Here is a 16,629-nt window from a genome sequence, read left to right on the forward strand (position 1 = left end):
GGGGGGGGGGGGGCTTCTGCATGACACGAGGCGACATGTCGTCCCATTTCTACCGCGCTGGCCACCCGGTCACCCGCCCGGCTTTCGACGCGCTCGCTCGAGTCAAACCCGCTCGCCCGCCGACCTTTATCTTCATTTTTATTTTTATTTTTATTTTTGTCAAAATAAAGCATAATCAAGCCCACCGCCAACGGGCATGACCGCAGCGGTTCAAGACTCAAGAGTTAATTGAAAAATAGAGAAAATAATAATAACCCAGGGGGCGGCGACTCGAGTCACCCGAGTGGAGAAGACAGGCCCGGGTGGGACGCCACTCGGGCGATGCTGCTGGCGGTAACGTTCCCACCCTCGCACTCCGAGTCGGAGTGTGCACCCCCCCTATTTCACCGACCTAGGGCTAGGGTAACACGATCCAGGCAGGCTCTCTCCCCTCTCCGTCCGTCGTCTCCTCTCCCCCTCCCCTCCCCTCGCACCCTAATCGCCTCGCCTCCTCTCGCTCTCTATTCTGTCGCTCTGGATCAGGGGCGGAGGAAGAAGCGACTCTAAGTGACCGCCTCTCTGGATCATCGTCGCCCAATCGGATACGTCTCTCCCTCTCCCCCCCTCTCTCTCGCGTTCCCTCGTTCGTTCGTTCCCACAACGTGGAAATCGTATCGCAAAATCGGAACTTTTTAGGGTTTTTTCTTTCTTTTGGATCTGCTGTTCCGTTCCCATCCATCTCGTCCCAGGGTTTCTTTCTTTCTTTCTCTGACGGATCGAAGCCCTCCCCCCCCTCCCCTCTTGTATGCAATCCGAGGAGGATGCTTTCGGTTCTGAAGGCAAACGGATCGCTTTCTAGGGTTTCGTTGCTCGCGCTCTAAGGAATCGGAGGGAACAGGTCTCATAGCCGAGGGGGCATGAAGGAGATTAGCATTGCTGAAGAGAGGGCGGATCGGGGATCCGAAGAGGCCACGACGAGAGATAGCGATGCGCTGGTCGGTGGTTATGTGGGCAAGGATTTATCTGGACCCAGGAGGGCCCTACTGGGGAAGGTCGCATCCTACGACGGCGGCAGAAGAACGTACGGCGTCGTGTACGAGGATGGGCATCGCGAAGATTTGGATCATCAGCAGGTCTGCAAGATCCTCATAGTCGAAGACGGGGGATCGAATATGAAGCTGAGCCGCAGGAAGAGGAAGCTGGACCAGTTGGCCTCCTCGGGCCCTGGAGACTTGATGCGGCCGAACACGAGGTCTAGGAAGAATGCATCTGATGTCTCGGATGGAGCCGATACCCCTTCGGCTAGCAGGTTAGACTCTGACCTATCTGAGGACGCCGACTCTTCCAGCGATTCTTGTGACTATGCCCGTGCTCGGGCCTCTGTGTCATCCCAGGAGATCCGGATGCTGCCTCTGCCTCCATCCTCTGGGGATATTGCTGTTCCCGAGGAAGCGATCAGTTATTTATTCTCTGTGTACAATTTCTTAAGATCGTTCAGCGTCCAATTGTTTCTGAGTCCCTTTGGATTTGATGATTTTGTGGGCTCGCTCAACTGCAATGCCCAGAATTCGTTAATGGATGCCATCCATGTCTCCCTCATGCGGGCTCTGAGGCAACATCTTCAAATGCTTTCGTCCGAGGGCTCGGAGCTAGCCTCAAAATGCTTAAGGTGAGTATGCGCTTCCTTTGTCTCCTTATTTATGAGTAACTACTTGTTAATCAATTTTCTAGTGGCTTGGACTTTGGAGGTTAAAAGATTTTTGTTCTTTTCTTTTCCACATTCTCCACAGACATCAAGATTGGACCTTGCTCGATGCATTAACTTGGCCAGTTTTCTTAATGGAGTACCTCTACACAATGAGATACATGAAAGGCCTTGATGGGAAGGGATTTAGTACCGCTCTTTCAGAAAGAGAATATTATGAGCTTCCTGTGGTCATGAAACTCAAAATTCTGCAAATATTGTGCGATGATGTCATAGATTCTGCAGAGCTAAGAACTGAACTAGAAACACGGGAAAATGTGGAAGAAGATATAGAATATGGCATTGGTGTCAGCGTTCCTCCAGAGAGCAGGCCAAGGAGGGTGCATCCCAGATATTCCAAGACTTCAGCTTGCAAGAGTATAGAAGCTTTGGAAAAATCTGTTGAACCAAGCATACAAATTCCAAGCTCTAAAGTTAAAGCAGAACCATATTCGGATGCATCAGTTGCTGCTCTGGATGGAAATAGTGATGAATGCAGGCTTTGTGGTATGGATGGGACTCTGATTTGCTGTGATGGATGCCCCTCAGCATACCATTCAAGATGCATAGGCCTGAGCAAAGCATTTCTACCTGAAGGGGTGTGGTACTGTCCAGAGTGCATGATCGACAAGCTTGGCCCTACAACTTCCAGAATAGGAAGGGGAGTAAGAGGAGCTGAGATCTTTGGCATCGACATGTATGGGCAGATGTTTCTGGGAACCTGCAATTATTTGCTTGTGTAAGGATTTTCTTCTGTCAGCTAGAGTTTCTTATCCTGATAATTTCGTTAATTTGCATATCCTTATTAAATCTGTTGCTCATAAGAAATATAGATGTGGCATCGCAATAATTGGACATAGTGCTCTGATCTCCTCCACCATTATTGCATGTCTTTTCATCTTCCAGTAGGATAGCTCCTTTATGCTTTTGGGTCCATAAATTCAAGTACTATTCCTTATTCTGTTCATAATACCACACATAAATACCTTATGATGCAGCTTTTTTCTCCTACCTATATACTTTCTGTTAGCATGTGTATATACATTTATATGTGATGTTCAAATTCTTATTATCTGTATTTGCTCTATAGATCCTGTTAAATGTTTTTGCTGATTGTTGTCTTGAAGTTGTATTTCAGCAATCTAATCGTTCATGTTTTCATTATGCGAATGAGTGCTGCAGGTCTGGGACGTCATTAGATTCAGAGCCATTTTCTAGATACTACAATAAGTGCGATGTCACCAAGGTCCTCAATGTGATTTGTTCGACAGAAGAAAATGCATCACTGTATGCTGATATCTGCGAGGGCATATTAAAATATTGGGAGTTCCCACCATCCAGTTTGCATGGAAAAACTGAACCCATCAGCAATCCACTGACTGACAGGGAACCTATAACATGTCACTTTCCACTCTCCAAAAGCTCAGTTAACAAAACTGTTAATTTCATTAGTGATGCAGAAGGAGAGAACTGTGCTATCAAGAAAACAGATAGCAATGCAGACAGTAATGCAAGTTTAAGTCGGAATAATGAATGCAATGAAGCCAGGATCAATGGCTTTGCATTGAACTTGGTGGAGCAGCCCAACTTTCCAGTGAAGCCAAAATATGATTTGGCAAATGCTGAAATGTCTGTCAAGAAGACACTAGATACTTCTGATAAAACATTGGTACCTCCGAAAGATGAACAATTTACGTCTGAAAATGCTCCTCTGGCAATCCAAAAGGTTTTCTCAGTTATTCAAACAAAGACCACTGAGCAATTTGGTAATGGATCTGTTCCAACTGATGTGTCTTACTCAAACCAACCAATTTCTGCTGAAAGATCAACATTGCAAGACAGGAATTGTGCTTCAGTAAATAAGAATGGAATATGCAGGGAAGATGCTGGTTGCTCTGTTTATTCAACAAAGAATGATTCTCTGAGTATATCTTATGAAAGCAAAGGGAGTCAAATTAATGGTGAGAAATTCAGAACTCTAAGTGACAGGAGCTCAAGTAATTTAGCTTTCTTCAAGGCCCAGGGTTATGTGAACCAGTATATTCAAGGTGATGTTGCTGCATCAGCAGCTGCTGGTCTGGCTGTTCTCACATCTGAAGAGAGTAAAGATCTGGAAGCTCATGCTTCTTCTAATCCTAGGAAAACGGTGGCTGCAAACATTGCTCTGCAAATAAAAGCATTTTCTGGAGCGACCATTCAGTTTCTGTGGCCAAATCCGGAGAAAAAGCTCATGGAGGTTCCAAGAGAAAGATGTGGCTGGTGCATTGCATGCAAAGGTGCAAATACAAATAAAAAGGGGTGCTTGCTAAATTTAGCTGCCATCAATGCCATTAAAGGATCTGCAAGAAATGTTAGTGGGCTTCGTCCAATTAAGCATGATGACAGCCACTTTCCTATAATTGCTGCACATATTGCAAACATGGAGGAGAGTTTGCGTGGTCTAGTAGTTGGTCGATTGTCTGATGCAGAATATAACCAACAGTGGCGTAAACAACTACGAGAGGCTTCCAGCTGCCGGGTCCTAAAATTCTCATTACTCGAGGTTGGTATTCTTTTTTTTTTTGTTTTTCCTTTTACTGATTGTGATTACTTGGTTTGGTTGACCTGTTTGAGCTGAAGCTGGGTGGCTGTTTTTGTTTGGAAGATGCTTCTAACCTCTGTTCGTTTGTTTCAACATTGTGACTACATCTCAGTGCTATGGACTTGTGAGGGAATTAGCTAAAGTACACAAAGAATGCAGGCTAATTAACGCTATTTGCTGTTTATTTCATCTGCCTGCTCCTGACCCCTTCTAAATTTGGATACTATTTGACATAGATGCTCAATCCATAATTATCATTAGATGCATTTCCATATACTTAGCCATTGTATCTAAACACTTCCCATCTGAAAAGTGCTTCATCGTTGACACATTTGGATAGCCTGCTCGATAGGCTTCTGTTAAATTGATAATGATGAAAATTGTATAGATGAAAATTGTATAGATGAAAAAAAAAGAATTTACAATTACCAAAAAATGAATTTACTGGAAAGTGATTTGAAACGGTATAAGTGTTTCTTTTGTACCAAATAAGAGATTAAAAAAGCCTCCTTAAATTGGAGTTGCATGCCTTTTCAATGGTTTCTCTTGCACTAGAGATGCATATTACGTTCTCCCTCCTTTTTAAGCATTGTTTCTCATTCCCTACCATGGAACATTATGTTCCTCTTGTTTTCAAGTTGCTTTGTCCCATGTTTCATAACCAGTCCTTCATGATAGTTCAAACTATCACCATGGTATTTCAGGTATGCCTCACAATGCACAACCTTTGCTTGGTAAATTTCCCCCAATATACTGATCATATTGCATCTTGAATTTCAAATATATGATGAACAAATATGTATCTTAAATAAAATGATTGGAATATTTCCTCTTAAACTGACTGTTTATTTGTGATGATTTCTTCATTTGGAAGTATCGAATTAGATTATGAAAAGGGTTGATGGAGGTTAATTCACGTGGTGATGAATTGCAATCTTTTAGGGTCTCTTTGGTTGCTTAATTGATTCTATCCAAGAGTGCAAGGTATTCTCTTCCCATGCTTCTTGTAGTTCCATTTGGTTTGATACAGTTGCTATAATTGTTGTTATGGTTTGATTCCATTTGGTTTGAGGAAAGTGCAACTGTTTGAAGGAAAGCAAACTAACAGGGCTTCAGGTCATGGTTTGAGTTTGATCTGAATACAAACAATTAATGCGTATTGCAATATAACTATACTATATTAAATTGCCAAACTTGAATTTTAGACATATCCTAGTAATATTTCTTTTGCCATTTTTTGTTTTTAAAAAAACTTAGAGTGTGCCAAACAATATATCTTCTGTAATATTGTTTTTTTTTTTTGAAACATATAATAAGCCACCCACCTTATCTCTTTCATGAATTCGAATTAAATTTAATTAAGAGATCTTTCTAACAGACATTTTTCATTCTTAGGAAAACCAGACTTTAATTGAAATTCAAAATCCATCTTTCTCATGCCCATCTTTCTCTCATATAACTATGTGGACAACCTACTTCTTTCCTGAAAAATCCATACTCTAAATGGTATCCATTCAGAGTGTATTTTATGTGCATGTCCTCGTGCATCATAAAATACTGTGCCTTATTAATAGATTGTATTTAAATACACTTCTTCTACAATTTTAATATTCCCTTCCTAATAAAAATCAGACTCTAAATTTTTAAATTTTTTTCCATTTTGATCTGACTCTCTTTCTTTTGTTTTAATTGTCATCTCACCATCCTTTTGGTTGGGAAAAAAAATATTTTACATCTACTCACAAGCTTTCTTGTCACAAATTACTGAGTGCATCCAACATTTTTCGTTTCGTTTATTAACTAAACATTCTTGTAGCTTGATTTTCTGACAACTCCTTTTTCATACTCATTCTACTCATCTCATGGCCCTCTTTCTTTGTATATATTTTAGTTAACCTACCACAGTTTCCATATAAATGCCTGTGAATGTGTTTGATTTACCCCTTTATGCACTAACATGGCAGGGGAATAGATTACATGCGACCTACATAGCATAATTAAATGCTGCTATCCCCTTGCAAATGCTGCAAACTAAATATGTGTTGGCTCTTTAACATGTGTATGTTAAACTTTAAGAAACTGATTGACAATTGGTAGCCTATAATTTGGGAGGCACTCGCCACTAATTGGGGGCATTTCATTTTTAAATGAGTGCAATATATGGGGGTGGCATCTAGATGGTGTCAGCTGGATAGTATCAAAATGAGTGATTAGAAGTGATTTATGTGCACCGTCATGAACATTGACCGCCAAGTTAGTGCGTGAAGGATGGCATAGACTTCTGTGCATGAAGAATGGCATAGACTTCTGTGCATGAAACTCGAAATAGTATTTTTTTTTAAAAATCTCTGACCCTTGCATTTCTATTTTAAAATTATTTTGTAATGCTTAAAATCCAGTTTTTAACAAATTCATGTGATTGGATAGTCTCATATATTTATTCCAGGAGGCATCAAATGAGTATACATAAAGCTGACCCAAATAGTTGGGATAAAGCTTGATGGATTTAATACTCATAAACATATAACTTCCTTTGTAGAAAAAGTAAGTTTGTTATTGTATTATGGAGGATTGGCTCTTGGGAATGTTGAGATGCGATCACGGGCCTCTGATCATGGAGGATCAGCTCCAACTAAAAGGAGTTTTATTCCAGCAAAAACTCTAGTTAAAGAAACAAAGCGTGGAGAGAAGACATGATTCACTTGAGACTTTTTTTCCTTTACTGGATACTTGCACACACACACACAAACACACACACACACACACACACACACACACAGAGAGAGAGAGAGAGAGAGAGAGAGAGAGAGAGCCATCATGCAGATGGAACTAAAGCTATGGAAATTGCACAGTATCTAGTAGCAAACACAACCAAAGTGCCAAATGGTGGCTTCCATGTTTTGTGATTATAATGCCCAGAGAGCGACTTAGTGCAAGGGTGTCATGTTAAGGCCTTACAAGACTTCGCCTCCACAAGGGCTCAATGAAGTTAACATTATACTACTAAAGATATAAACTATCAACTTACATCATGGTTTAAGCTTTATATCTGACAAGTTTGTAAGATGCCTTGATTTTGCTTGTCTAAATTAGCAGCTATTTCTTGTTTTTAACTCACTTATGTGCCTCATGAATCAAGAAAGGAGGGAATCTAGGTAAGAGAGCAGGATATACTTAAAATAAAATACAAAGCTTGAGCATCTCAGAAGCATTGTGTAATTTTATTTGAAACATTCAAAGCCACTCATGATTTGATTGTACTTCTATTTGGTTTTATTTTTAAATTGGAAATTGCAATATTTCATCATGGATTCACCCAAACCTTATATTTGCTGCAGCTTATCTGATGTGTCTCCAATGGCTAAGCATTTGTGATTTTTTTCACTCTGAGTAGTCTCAGTGATATATGATCCATGTTGCTTATCAAAGATAGATGGAGGAAAAATAGTGCTTTGAAAGTAATACATAATGTACTGCTCATGTTTCCTCAAAAAAAGTGGGTCATGTACAAGACAAGGAATATCATGAATAGTTGGAAATGCGCTTTTCTTCCTTTTTAACTATTGACATTACCAGATTGATAATGTTTTTATGGCTATGCAAGGGCCGTTGCCTGTAGACTTTTGTGAGCCAGTGTAACATTGTAAGGGACCAGTGTGTAGCTGTAAAAATATTCAAAAACCATAACTTTGAGTCATATTCTGCTGCGTATTATTGGTTGTCATTAATTGCTATTATGGCATATGATGGCTCATGACTGTAAATTGTGGTGTTGTGTAAACTATATGAAGTTCATTATTCTGTGTGAACTAATTGTACCAGTGCTAGAGTGAAAAAGGAATTGCAACTTAACATTATAATATCGCCTGCTGGAAACTGACTTGACTTTTTGGGCAGCTTGAAAAGTGTATTCGTGGGATTGCTTTTTCTGGAAGTTGGTTTAAGCTGGTGGATGATTGGTCAGTTGAGTTATCTGCAGCATTGGCTGGTGTATCACGCATTGGATCAAATCAAAAACGTGGGCCTGCTGGGAGGCGGAATAAGCGACAATCCTTTGCATCTGAATCCGCACCGCTGTCATCTGATGATAGCTGGAAGGATGTGCAATGGTGGCGAGGAGGAAAGCTTTTGAAGGTTGTTTTCCAGAAGGCATCTCTTCTGAGTGCACTAGTCAGGAAAGCAGCTCGTCAAGGTAAATATTGTGCTCGATTTTTTTGTGTCATTTTTCCTGCTAGTTTCAGATATAAGGCTGATGATTATGGATATGTCTCTTTCATGCCAGGTGGTATTAGAAGGATATCTGATATTTCTTATCCTGAAAGTTCTGAGTTTCCTAGAAGAAACCGACAATCTGCTTGGAGAGCTTCTGTAGAAATGAGTAAGAATGCATCTCAGCTTGCTCTTCAGGTAGTTCTCTGTCCTATTATCATGCCAAATATAAATTGTCATTCCTTCAGTATTCTTTCAGTAATCTTTTCCACTAACAAAAATTTGCGTGCCAATCAGGTCAGGTATCTTGATGCTCATATAAGGTGGAAGGACCTTGTTCGTCCTGAGCAAATCCTTTTGGATGGGAAAAGTTCAGATGCTGATGGCGCTGTTTTTAGGAATGCAGTCATATGCGATAAAAGGATTGTTGAAAATAAGATGATATATGCAGTTACATTTTCCAATCAGAAGCATCTTCCCTTGCGTGTAACAAAAAATATTCTAGAAGCAGAGAATATCCAGGATGAGAATGGCAAGTTGTGGTTCTCAGAAAATCATATTCCACTGTATTTGATAAAGGAATTTGAAGTGAGAGTTGGTGTCACACCTTCACCTTGCTCGACGATGTTAAACTCACATTATTTGCTGAAGTTTCAGAAAAGACAACTGGAAACATGTCGCAAAGATATTTTCTTGTATCTCTTGCGCAAGGGGGAGAAACCCAGCAAGTGTTCATGTGCATCATGTAAACGTGATGTTCTTCTAAGGTAATTTGTTTTTTGATAATGTTGATGATTTTGTGAATCAGGTTAAATAGGTACTTGCAATATTTTTTCCGCTTGCTAACTGCTATTTTGCTGTTGCATTCTTTTATGTTTTTAATGTCATTTAGGGATTCTGTCAGATGCAGTTCTTGTCAAGGTATGATCATGCCGAGCCTCTTATGCCATTTCCATCTCTTATGTTCACATTTTAAGAACTGAGAGTGGGTAATTCATAACTGGGATCAGATTAAAACATTTTTTCCCGACTTTTTCAGGTAATTGCCACACATATTGCTCGATATCTTCAGTTGCTGACAAGATTGCTGATCCAGGCTCTAATTTTACATGCAAATTATGTTATCATACTAAATCTGCTACACTCAATACAAGTCGAAAGGAGATTCTGGACAACCATTTGCCCTCTCAGAAGCAAAATCCTTTAGTGGCGGGTCCCAAAATCAGGCTTCAGATTGGGTTTCCTCCTGCTGCACAATCAGTTGGTGCAGCAGAAGCTCATCCAGAAAGGAGGCCTTTAGCTTCTGGTTCTAATTCAGAATGCAAAGCTAAACGTAGTGGAACATGGCAGTCATGTGGTCTTATATGGAAGCGGAAGAAGGGCGATGAGTCTGGCCAGGATTTCAGGGCCAAAAATATTATTCTGAAAAGCAAGGAGGGCATGAATCCTTCAAAAAAACCGATTTGTTGCCTCTGCAATAGGTCTTACCGTTCAGATCTGATGTATATCTGCTGTGAGAAATGCCAAAGTAAGCCTATAACCAATACGTAAGTTTTAACGCTTTTTGTCTTTGGAAATATCTCCGTCAGTTGTCTGAGCCTTTGTTATTTGCAGATTGGTATCATGCAGATGCTTTACAACTTGAGGAAGCCCAAATTTTCAATTTGTTAGGGTTCAAGTGCAACAAGTGCCGGAGGAAAGGCTCACCAAAGTGTCCCTATGTAGATCCAGATTACAAGAAGCCAGAACCAGAACCATTGAATAACGGAAATTCAAACAAAGGGACTGCATCTGATCTCCCTAAAATAGCACATATTACTACCCTGGATTCACTCCCGGGAGAGGAAGATTTGGTTGCTGTGAATGATGATCCCCTGCTTTATTCTTTCGGAAGAGTTGAGCCAATTGTGGAGCAAACACTGGAAACTGAAATCCAACTGAATGGATCTGGATTGTTGTCCCGAAGCCAGGAAAAGTTGTCTGTCAGAAGGCCTCAAGCAAAGCATGGAGCTAATGATGGGTTTTATGCACCTCCAAATGCCGACCCTAATTGCACTACATATTCTAAGAGCTGGTGTGTAGGAAGAAACAATGTGCCATGTAGAGCAGCTAGAAATGAACTACCTGCAACCAACGAAGCAAACTTCATGAGTGTTTCTGAGAAAGAATCATCCCCTCTAATCGGATGTGATTTTTCGAAGGGTAGTGATTATGGAGATGTGGCTTTTGACAATGCCGACATTAATTACCAGTGGCATGATCCAGAAGGTGGGAACTTTGACGGTATGGAGTATGAACCACAGACATATTTCTCATTCACGGAGCTGTTGGCATCTGAGGATGGGGATGATCAGTATGATATGCCTATGGATGCACCAGAGGACGGGTGCCCCCCCGGCCGTTTTGATGAATTTGGGACTGCTTATCAGGAAGCATCTCCCTGCAATTTATCAGCAGTGCATGAGGTGGGGTCTGGGAATGCCTACTTCACTGCCAGTGAGGCTGCATTTGATGGTGTGGAATGTCAAAAGTGCAAGCTCAACGAGCCATCTCCGGATCTCACATGTGACATCTGTGGGCTGCGGATACATTCACATTGTTCGCCTTGGGTTGAGAGCGAGGAGTCTTCCGGAGACGCCAATTGGAGATGTGGTGGTTGCCGGGAATGGAGGTAGTCTAAGATCTTTGGTTTTTGCGGTTCAAGTTCTACGAATGCGGTTTCTGTTGATTTCGCCAGCATGTGAATCCAGGATACGTTGAGGGAGCCAAGTTGGGATCGTTGCAGAGTCTTGGTAAAAGCAAGGCCTTTAGGGAAGGGAAGCAGCTGGGCTGCTCGTTGTCAATTTTCCAACCGGTGGTACCCTGCTGTGAATTGGCTCGTGGAGGCGCAGCTCATGCGCAGTTTGAATCTCCATGTTTCTGATGTTCAGCTGTGAGCACCGGTCGATTGCTTTTAACCATGGAATTGGTTCAGTATGATGCTGGCAACGTAAGCAATCAGACATTAGAAATTGTTGAACTGTATATAAGAGGGTGAAGGGTAATCGCCCTTTTCAGAGGTATTCAAACTTTGATAGAATCAATCAACATACTTGGTTTTGATTTATCCGCGAGACCGTATCCCGAGTTCCAAAGTAACTGTTGCTTTGCTAGCAACTTAAATGTAGCAGCGACAGCTTATCTATGTTTTGGGGGCGTGTAGGCTGCCTTGGTTACTCTCCCGGACGCACCCCTCGGCTCCTCATGGCAGATGAGAGAATTGGTGCGTGGCTGGCTGGCTGGCTGGCTGGCTGGCTGGAGTATATGGGTAGCGGTTCTAAACCGCTGTGCAGCAGAAAACGAAATGGTCTTACTGCACTCCGACGTTACGTTTTGTGCCCATGTGTGGTAGGCTTCCATGCTTTACGTTCGACCCTGGAGGTTGATGAGCTCTCTGTGTGACCGACTAGTGTCCTATATAGTATGCTTTCTGAATGATGAAATATAGATCGAGTAATTTAATCTGCTTCTAAATTAGAAAACTTCAATGAAACCAATGTGCCACGAGGATCGCTAGAAATTCAAAATTACTCGTGATCAGCCTCAAAATAAAATTAAAAAAAAAAAGAAAATGGTGCTCGTGCTTCCCAGCACATAATCGGATAGGGAATAAACACACGGGCGCGGATACAAAAGTAGGCTAACAAGTGGAGTGGGGACTTCTTTCATTTTTTAATAAACGCAGATACAAATGCAGATTATGGGACATCCTCGTTTATCAGCATTCACAAAATAAATCAGAAAGGAAGGAAAACCAAATGACCAAAAAACGGCATGTTTGTGAAGACTAGCTGTCATGTCCGCCAGGAGATCGGCTGCTTGGTCGCCTCTGTAGAAGCAGCGGTGGATATGAAAACCATCGAGGGACCGTGCTCGATAACTGATAATTAGGCCTAGTTATATTCTCCAAAAGAGAGCGCTGTCATTTTGGTTGCCTGCAGGAAGTGAACATGTCACTTACTACCCTCAATACACAAATGGAATTAGTATATCATAACCAAGACTAAGACGAGTTTCCTGCGCAATGACTTCGTCCGAGGGATTGCTTGAACATCAGATTTTACTAAAACAGGCTTATACCCTTTTTCTTTCTTGTCTTGTTCTGTTTTGAGAGAGAGATTGGACGATCTTCAATGCAAGTCCTCTTTTCCGTCTTTGGTTTTAAAATTTCCAAATTAGGTCGTCTTTTTTGGAATTGATAACATCCATGCCATGAGAGAGAGAGAGAGAGAGAGAGAGAGAGAGAGAGCGCGCTTTGCTCGCCTCGGAGACTCTGGACACTCATGGCGCAACTTTCATCAGCTCGATGGAATGCCGTCCTTTCTGGTAATTTGCAGTCCCTCATCTCAGCATTTTTACCTGGCAGATCCTCTCTCACGATCTCTGACTCGATCTGTCTTATAGTAGTACTCTTCTTTCTAATCTGAATATTGGAATGCGACTGCCTCTATGTGTATATTAACGTTTGATTCATCACTGTAGTGATATTGGTGTCAGGTATCAACTCCCAGGTTTGCCTTGTTTTTTTTTTTCAACTCCGTCGCAAATATGTTTCTCAGTTACTTGAGGTTTGTCTCCCAGTTTGTGTTGTTATTTTTTTTGGAATTAACTTCTTTAACTAGTTCTGTATAACTCCCATATTTGCCTTGTTTTTTTTTTCCCAACTCCGTCGCAAATATGTTTCTCAGTTACTTGAGATTTGTCTTCCAGTTTGTGTTGTTATTTTTTTTGGAATTAACTTCTTTAACTAATTCTGTATAAAAATATAATGCATATAAATGCACACATAACAATCTGAATATCTTGCATTAAAAAAAAGTTTTTTTTTTCACTGGAGTGGAAGTCCCACATGTTTCATGGATTAATAACGAATAGTTAGGACCACTCATCTGCTGACATTCAATGAATAAAAAGCCATTTTTTTGACTATAGGAGTGAAGGATTGTCTGAAAATGAAAGCAGCCCCTTTTGCTTTGTCCCTGCAGTGTGGGCGTTGCCCATGTGTTTCACCAAATTTATAGGCCATTTAACACATGTACTGTCGTTTAAGCCTTTTTGAAGGCCGTACATGTTATTGAAATTGCAGTTCCTTCGTCAATCTTCCCGACGTATGACTAAACCTCCTCTTTCCCCAGTCAACATGTATAAAGAAGGTTTTTCTCACTTTAGTTATAGTCAAGCATGAACTAAATTGTTCATTCTTTAACAAAGTGAATTCTGTCCCAAATGAACTAGAAACCTGAATGTGCTCGAGGATGACCTGAATTTAGTGAATCTATGACATATAAAAATTTCCCAATTGTTGTTACATGTGATTTTAATTAAATGACCCTGGAGTCTGACTGGTGATGCTAGGACATAAATTTCCTGAAAGACGACACTAGCGTTCAAGTTACAGCATGAAAAACCAGCAATATGATGGTTGGTCCTGATCACATGCTCGGCTCGGCAACTTTTAATTCATCTTAACTCATTTAACTTAGTGACGACTTGTTCTAACTTGGCCATGTTAAGGTCTTGAACAAACAAAAATTAAGAACATGATTTGGCCATTTTTTTTTCTTACAGATTCACTCCGAGTCATAAAAGACCGGACAAGACTTAGTTAGATTTTGCTCATTTTTTAATACTACCTTAGTCATCTTGGCTCTTTGGCTTGGTAGCCTTAGTTTTTGACTTGACCAAGTCACAAGTTGACTAGCCAAGTTTTCCATCCTTGGGTGAGATGGAAAGGGGGTCAAGAAGATGGGCGGGTTTAGGGTTCGTGGTGGTGAAAGAGAAAAGTGATGGATACGGATGGTGCATAACTAGAGACCCTTGGGTCTTGGTAGTATGGGAGAAATGGAATGGTCAACTTGTGGGTCAATCACAATCAAACCACGAATTGATTACTCAACCCAACAATGGTTTGGTCAAGGCCACTAGGTACTGAACATTGATTTTAGGAATTAAGAGTGCTATATTGAAGCGAATGTACCGATGCTATTTTAAGTGTGCCTACAAAGTAAGGTTGGCGGTACCATTTCTAACTGTTTGATTTGGGGCATACCCAGTTGTACCAGAGGCCGACTGAGATAGTTCCAGCTTTTGGATTGAGAAATCGGTGAGGGAGAGAGAGAGAAGGAAAGAAAGGAAGAGAGAGAGAGAGAAAGGAAGGGGAGAGAGAGAGGGAGGAAGAGATTGGCGGAGTGCGAGAGAGGGGAGGGGGGAGAGATAGGACTATCAAAGCCTCTCTTCTCCGCTTTGCTGAAATAGGGTAGAGCCCATGTTTGGTTTCGAAATAGGAGCTTCGACTTTTTTTTTTAATATTTTTTTTGATTTTTTTTAGTAAAGGACTACATCTATTATTTTTTGAATTTATTCCTCGAGCTCACCAACTTCAGTTGTGCATCTATAGGCTTTCCTTGTTGATTTTCCACATTGTGCGCTGTCTTGCTGCTTCGAAACCTTCTTATGCAATAGTTATTTTCTTCTTTGAGTTTTATTTAATTTCTAAGCCATTGTCTATTTAGAAGTATATTGCTGCGGTTCCCATAGAAAGCATAGTTTGTCGGTCAATTAATTTGCAATTTGACATTGATCAAGGATTTTGTGTATTTTATGTAAGAAGAGATGATTGAGCTCGAAAAATGCTGGCCATTTCTTTAATTAACGGTAATTGTGGAGTTTCTTGGTTTTAGTTGCATCTCAACTCCTCAGTAATTAAGATGGTAGAGTAGTGGTTTTTTATGTTGCTCGCTGGTGCAACGGAAATACTCAAGAGGTTCTTAAGTTCTGCATCTCTGTGCTATGCTGGCCTGGCATTTGGCACGGTGTGTGCCGTGCTGTTCCAATGCTTGGCATCTGCTGGCACGCAGCCATGCCGCGTGTTTGTTCCGGCCATGGCGCACGGTTCGTGGTGGTAATATTTTCTTTCACTTAGTTCTATGCTGAAATGCTTTATTAATTTGAAGTATAAGTGCGAGTGTGGAGGTTTCTCTTGTTTTCTGATAGCTCTCATTTATCTGGCTATATCCATCTGCTATGGTAAACAAAATCACTGTCCATAAATATATTTCTACTAGCTGTACTAGATTGGCGTTGTGCTGTTGAGTGGCATTTCCGCTTGCTGACAATGTTTCGTCCCTACTCGATTTGCTTTCTGCAGTTTATGCTATATTTTTAGCAGAAGGAGAAGGCAGCATCCTTATCCAATATGTTCGTGGCAATCCTTTTGAGAGAAGGGGGAAAGGTGATAAATGTACATGCGGACATGACCTCTTAATTACATATGGTGAAACAGCTGTTTCTCTTCTCTCCTTTCAGAAACTGTTCTCTGTCCCTCTTTTTCAAGACAAACAGTACTGAAGTTGCAAAATAAGGCACTTACGCTTCTTATTTTGCTTCCGGGGATCTTAACTTGGTGTGAACATAAAATGTTTACTTATATATATATATATATATATAGAGAGAGAGAGAGAGAGAGAGAGAGATCGGATTTATGCTGGTAATAGGCTTCCTTCTCACATTAATTGCTAATTTTGTGGACACAACGGTACCTGGTGGTTTATATTTCAGAGAGGCAGTCTGGGGCAACTGATACCTGCGGGTTGCAAGCGGCCGGGTGCTGGATGGGCACAACTAATTGGCAGCCTGTTCATTAGATTGAAGTTGAAGGTAAAAATTTCGATTCATTGGATCGCCTTTCAATTTATGATTGCTATTTTGGATTCGGAGCAGGATGTGTTGAGATTAATGAGCTAAAAGATTTGCGTCGGATTTTATGTGGAGCCGCAGATTCTTGGTTCGCGGATGAGAAGCTTGCGAAAAATACCAGCTCGATTTTTGACAGGTCAGTTTCGATGGCGCTTAACATCATATAGCTAATAAATCACGGTTGAATCAATATCAACTTGGGTTGCGAACTGAAACTTATTAACCTGTAGACAGTCGGCAGCAAAATTGCTCTCATCTAATAATTCCGTATGCTGAAAACTATTGAGTCAGGATCAGGACCACTGCTTTACAATGCTGTACATGCCTCAGTTAAAATTGCTACAAAATAAGCTCTTCACCGCACGAACCTTGTTAAATGCTC

General features: G+C 41.0%; 1 protein-coding gene across 2 annotated transcripts; it reads left to right on the forward strand.

The window, feature by feature from the left end:
* The first annotated feature begins 259 nt into the window (after window positions 1-259).
* Window positions 260-11,619, forward strand: LOC103696328 (DDT domain-containing protein PTM-like). Of its 2 annotated transcripts, none has more exons than XM_026800849.2 (9): window positions 260-1,648; window positions 1,770-2,462; window positions 2,906-4,265; window positions 8,202-8,496; window positions 8,587-8,711; window positions 8,811-9,280; window positions 9,406-9,434; window positions 9,553-10,060; window positions 10,128-10,629. In XM_026800849.2, the coding sequence occupies exons 1-9, from the start codon at window positions 897-899 to the stop codon at window positions 10,156-10,158; spliced, it is 4,263 nt and encodes a 1,420-aa protein (XP_026656650.1). In that variant the 5' UTR covers window positions 260-896; the 3' UTR covers window positions 10,159-10,629. The 2 variants fall into 2 exon arrangements, with proteins under 2 accessions (XP_026656650.1, XP_008776138.1); XM_008777916.4 differs by having other exon boundaries at window positions 272-1,648; window positions 9,553-10,041; window positions 10,128-11,619.
* Window positions 11,620-16,629: the final 5,010 nt, after the last annotated feature.

The sequence above is a fragment of the Phoenix dactylifera genome, chromosome 14 (assembly GCF_009389715.1).
Source record: "Phoenix dactylifera cultivar Barhee BC4 chromosome 14, palm_55x_up_171113_PBpolish2nd_filt_p, whole genome shotgun sequence".
Lineage (NCBI taxonomy): Eukaryota > Viridiplantae > Streptophyta > Magnoliopsida > Arecales > Arecaceae > Phoenix > Phoenix dactylifera.

What these genes read in the sequence shown, in the direction of transcription:
- LOC103696328 (XM_008777916.4), top strand. Translation starts at nt 897, where the DNA reads ATGAAGGAGATTAGCATTGCTGAAGAGAGGGCGGATCGGGGATCCGAA. An exon ending in CAGGAAAGCAGCTCGTCAAG is followed by an intron (nt 8,497 to 8,586) that starts GTAAATATTGTG and finishes CTTTCATGCCAG; the next exon opens with GTGGTATTAGAAGGATATCT. An exon ending in CATCTCAGCTTGCTCTTCAG is followed by an intron (nt 8,712 to 8,810) that starts GTAGTTCTCTGT and finishes CGTGCCAATCAG; the next exon opens with GTCAGGTATCTTGATGCTCA.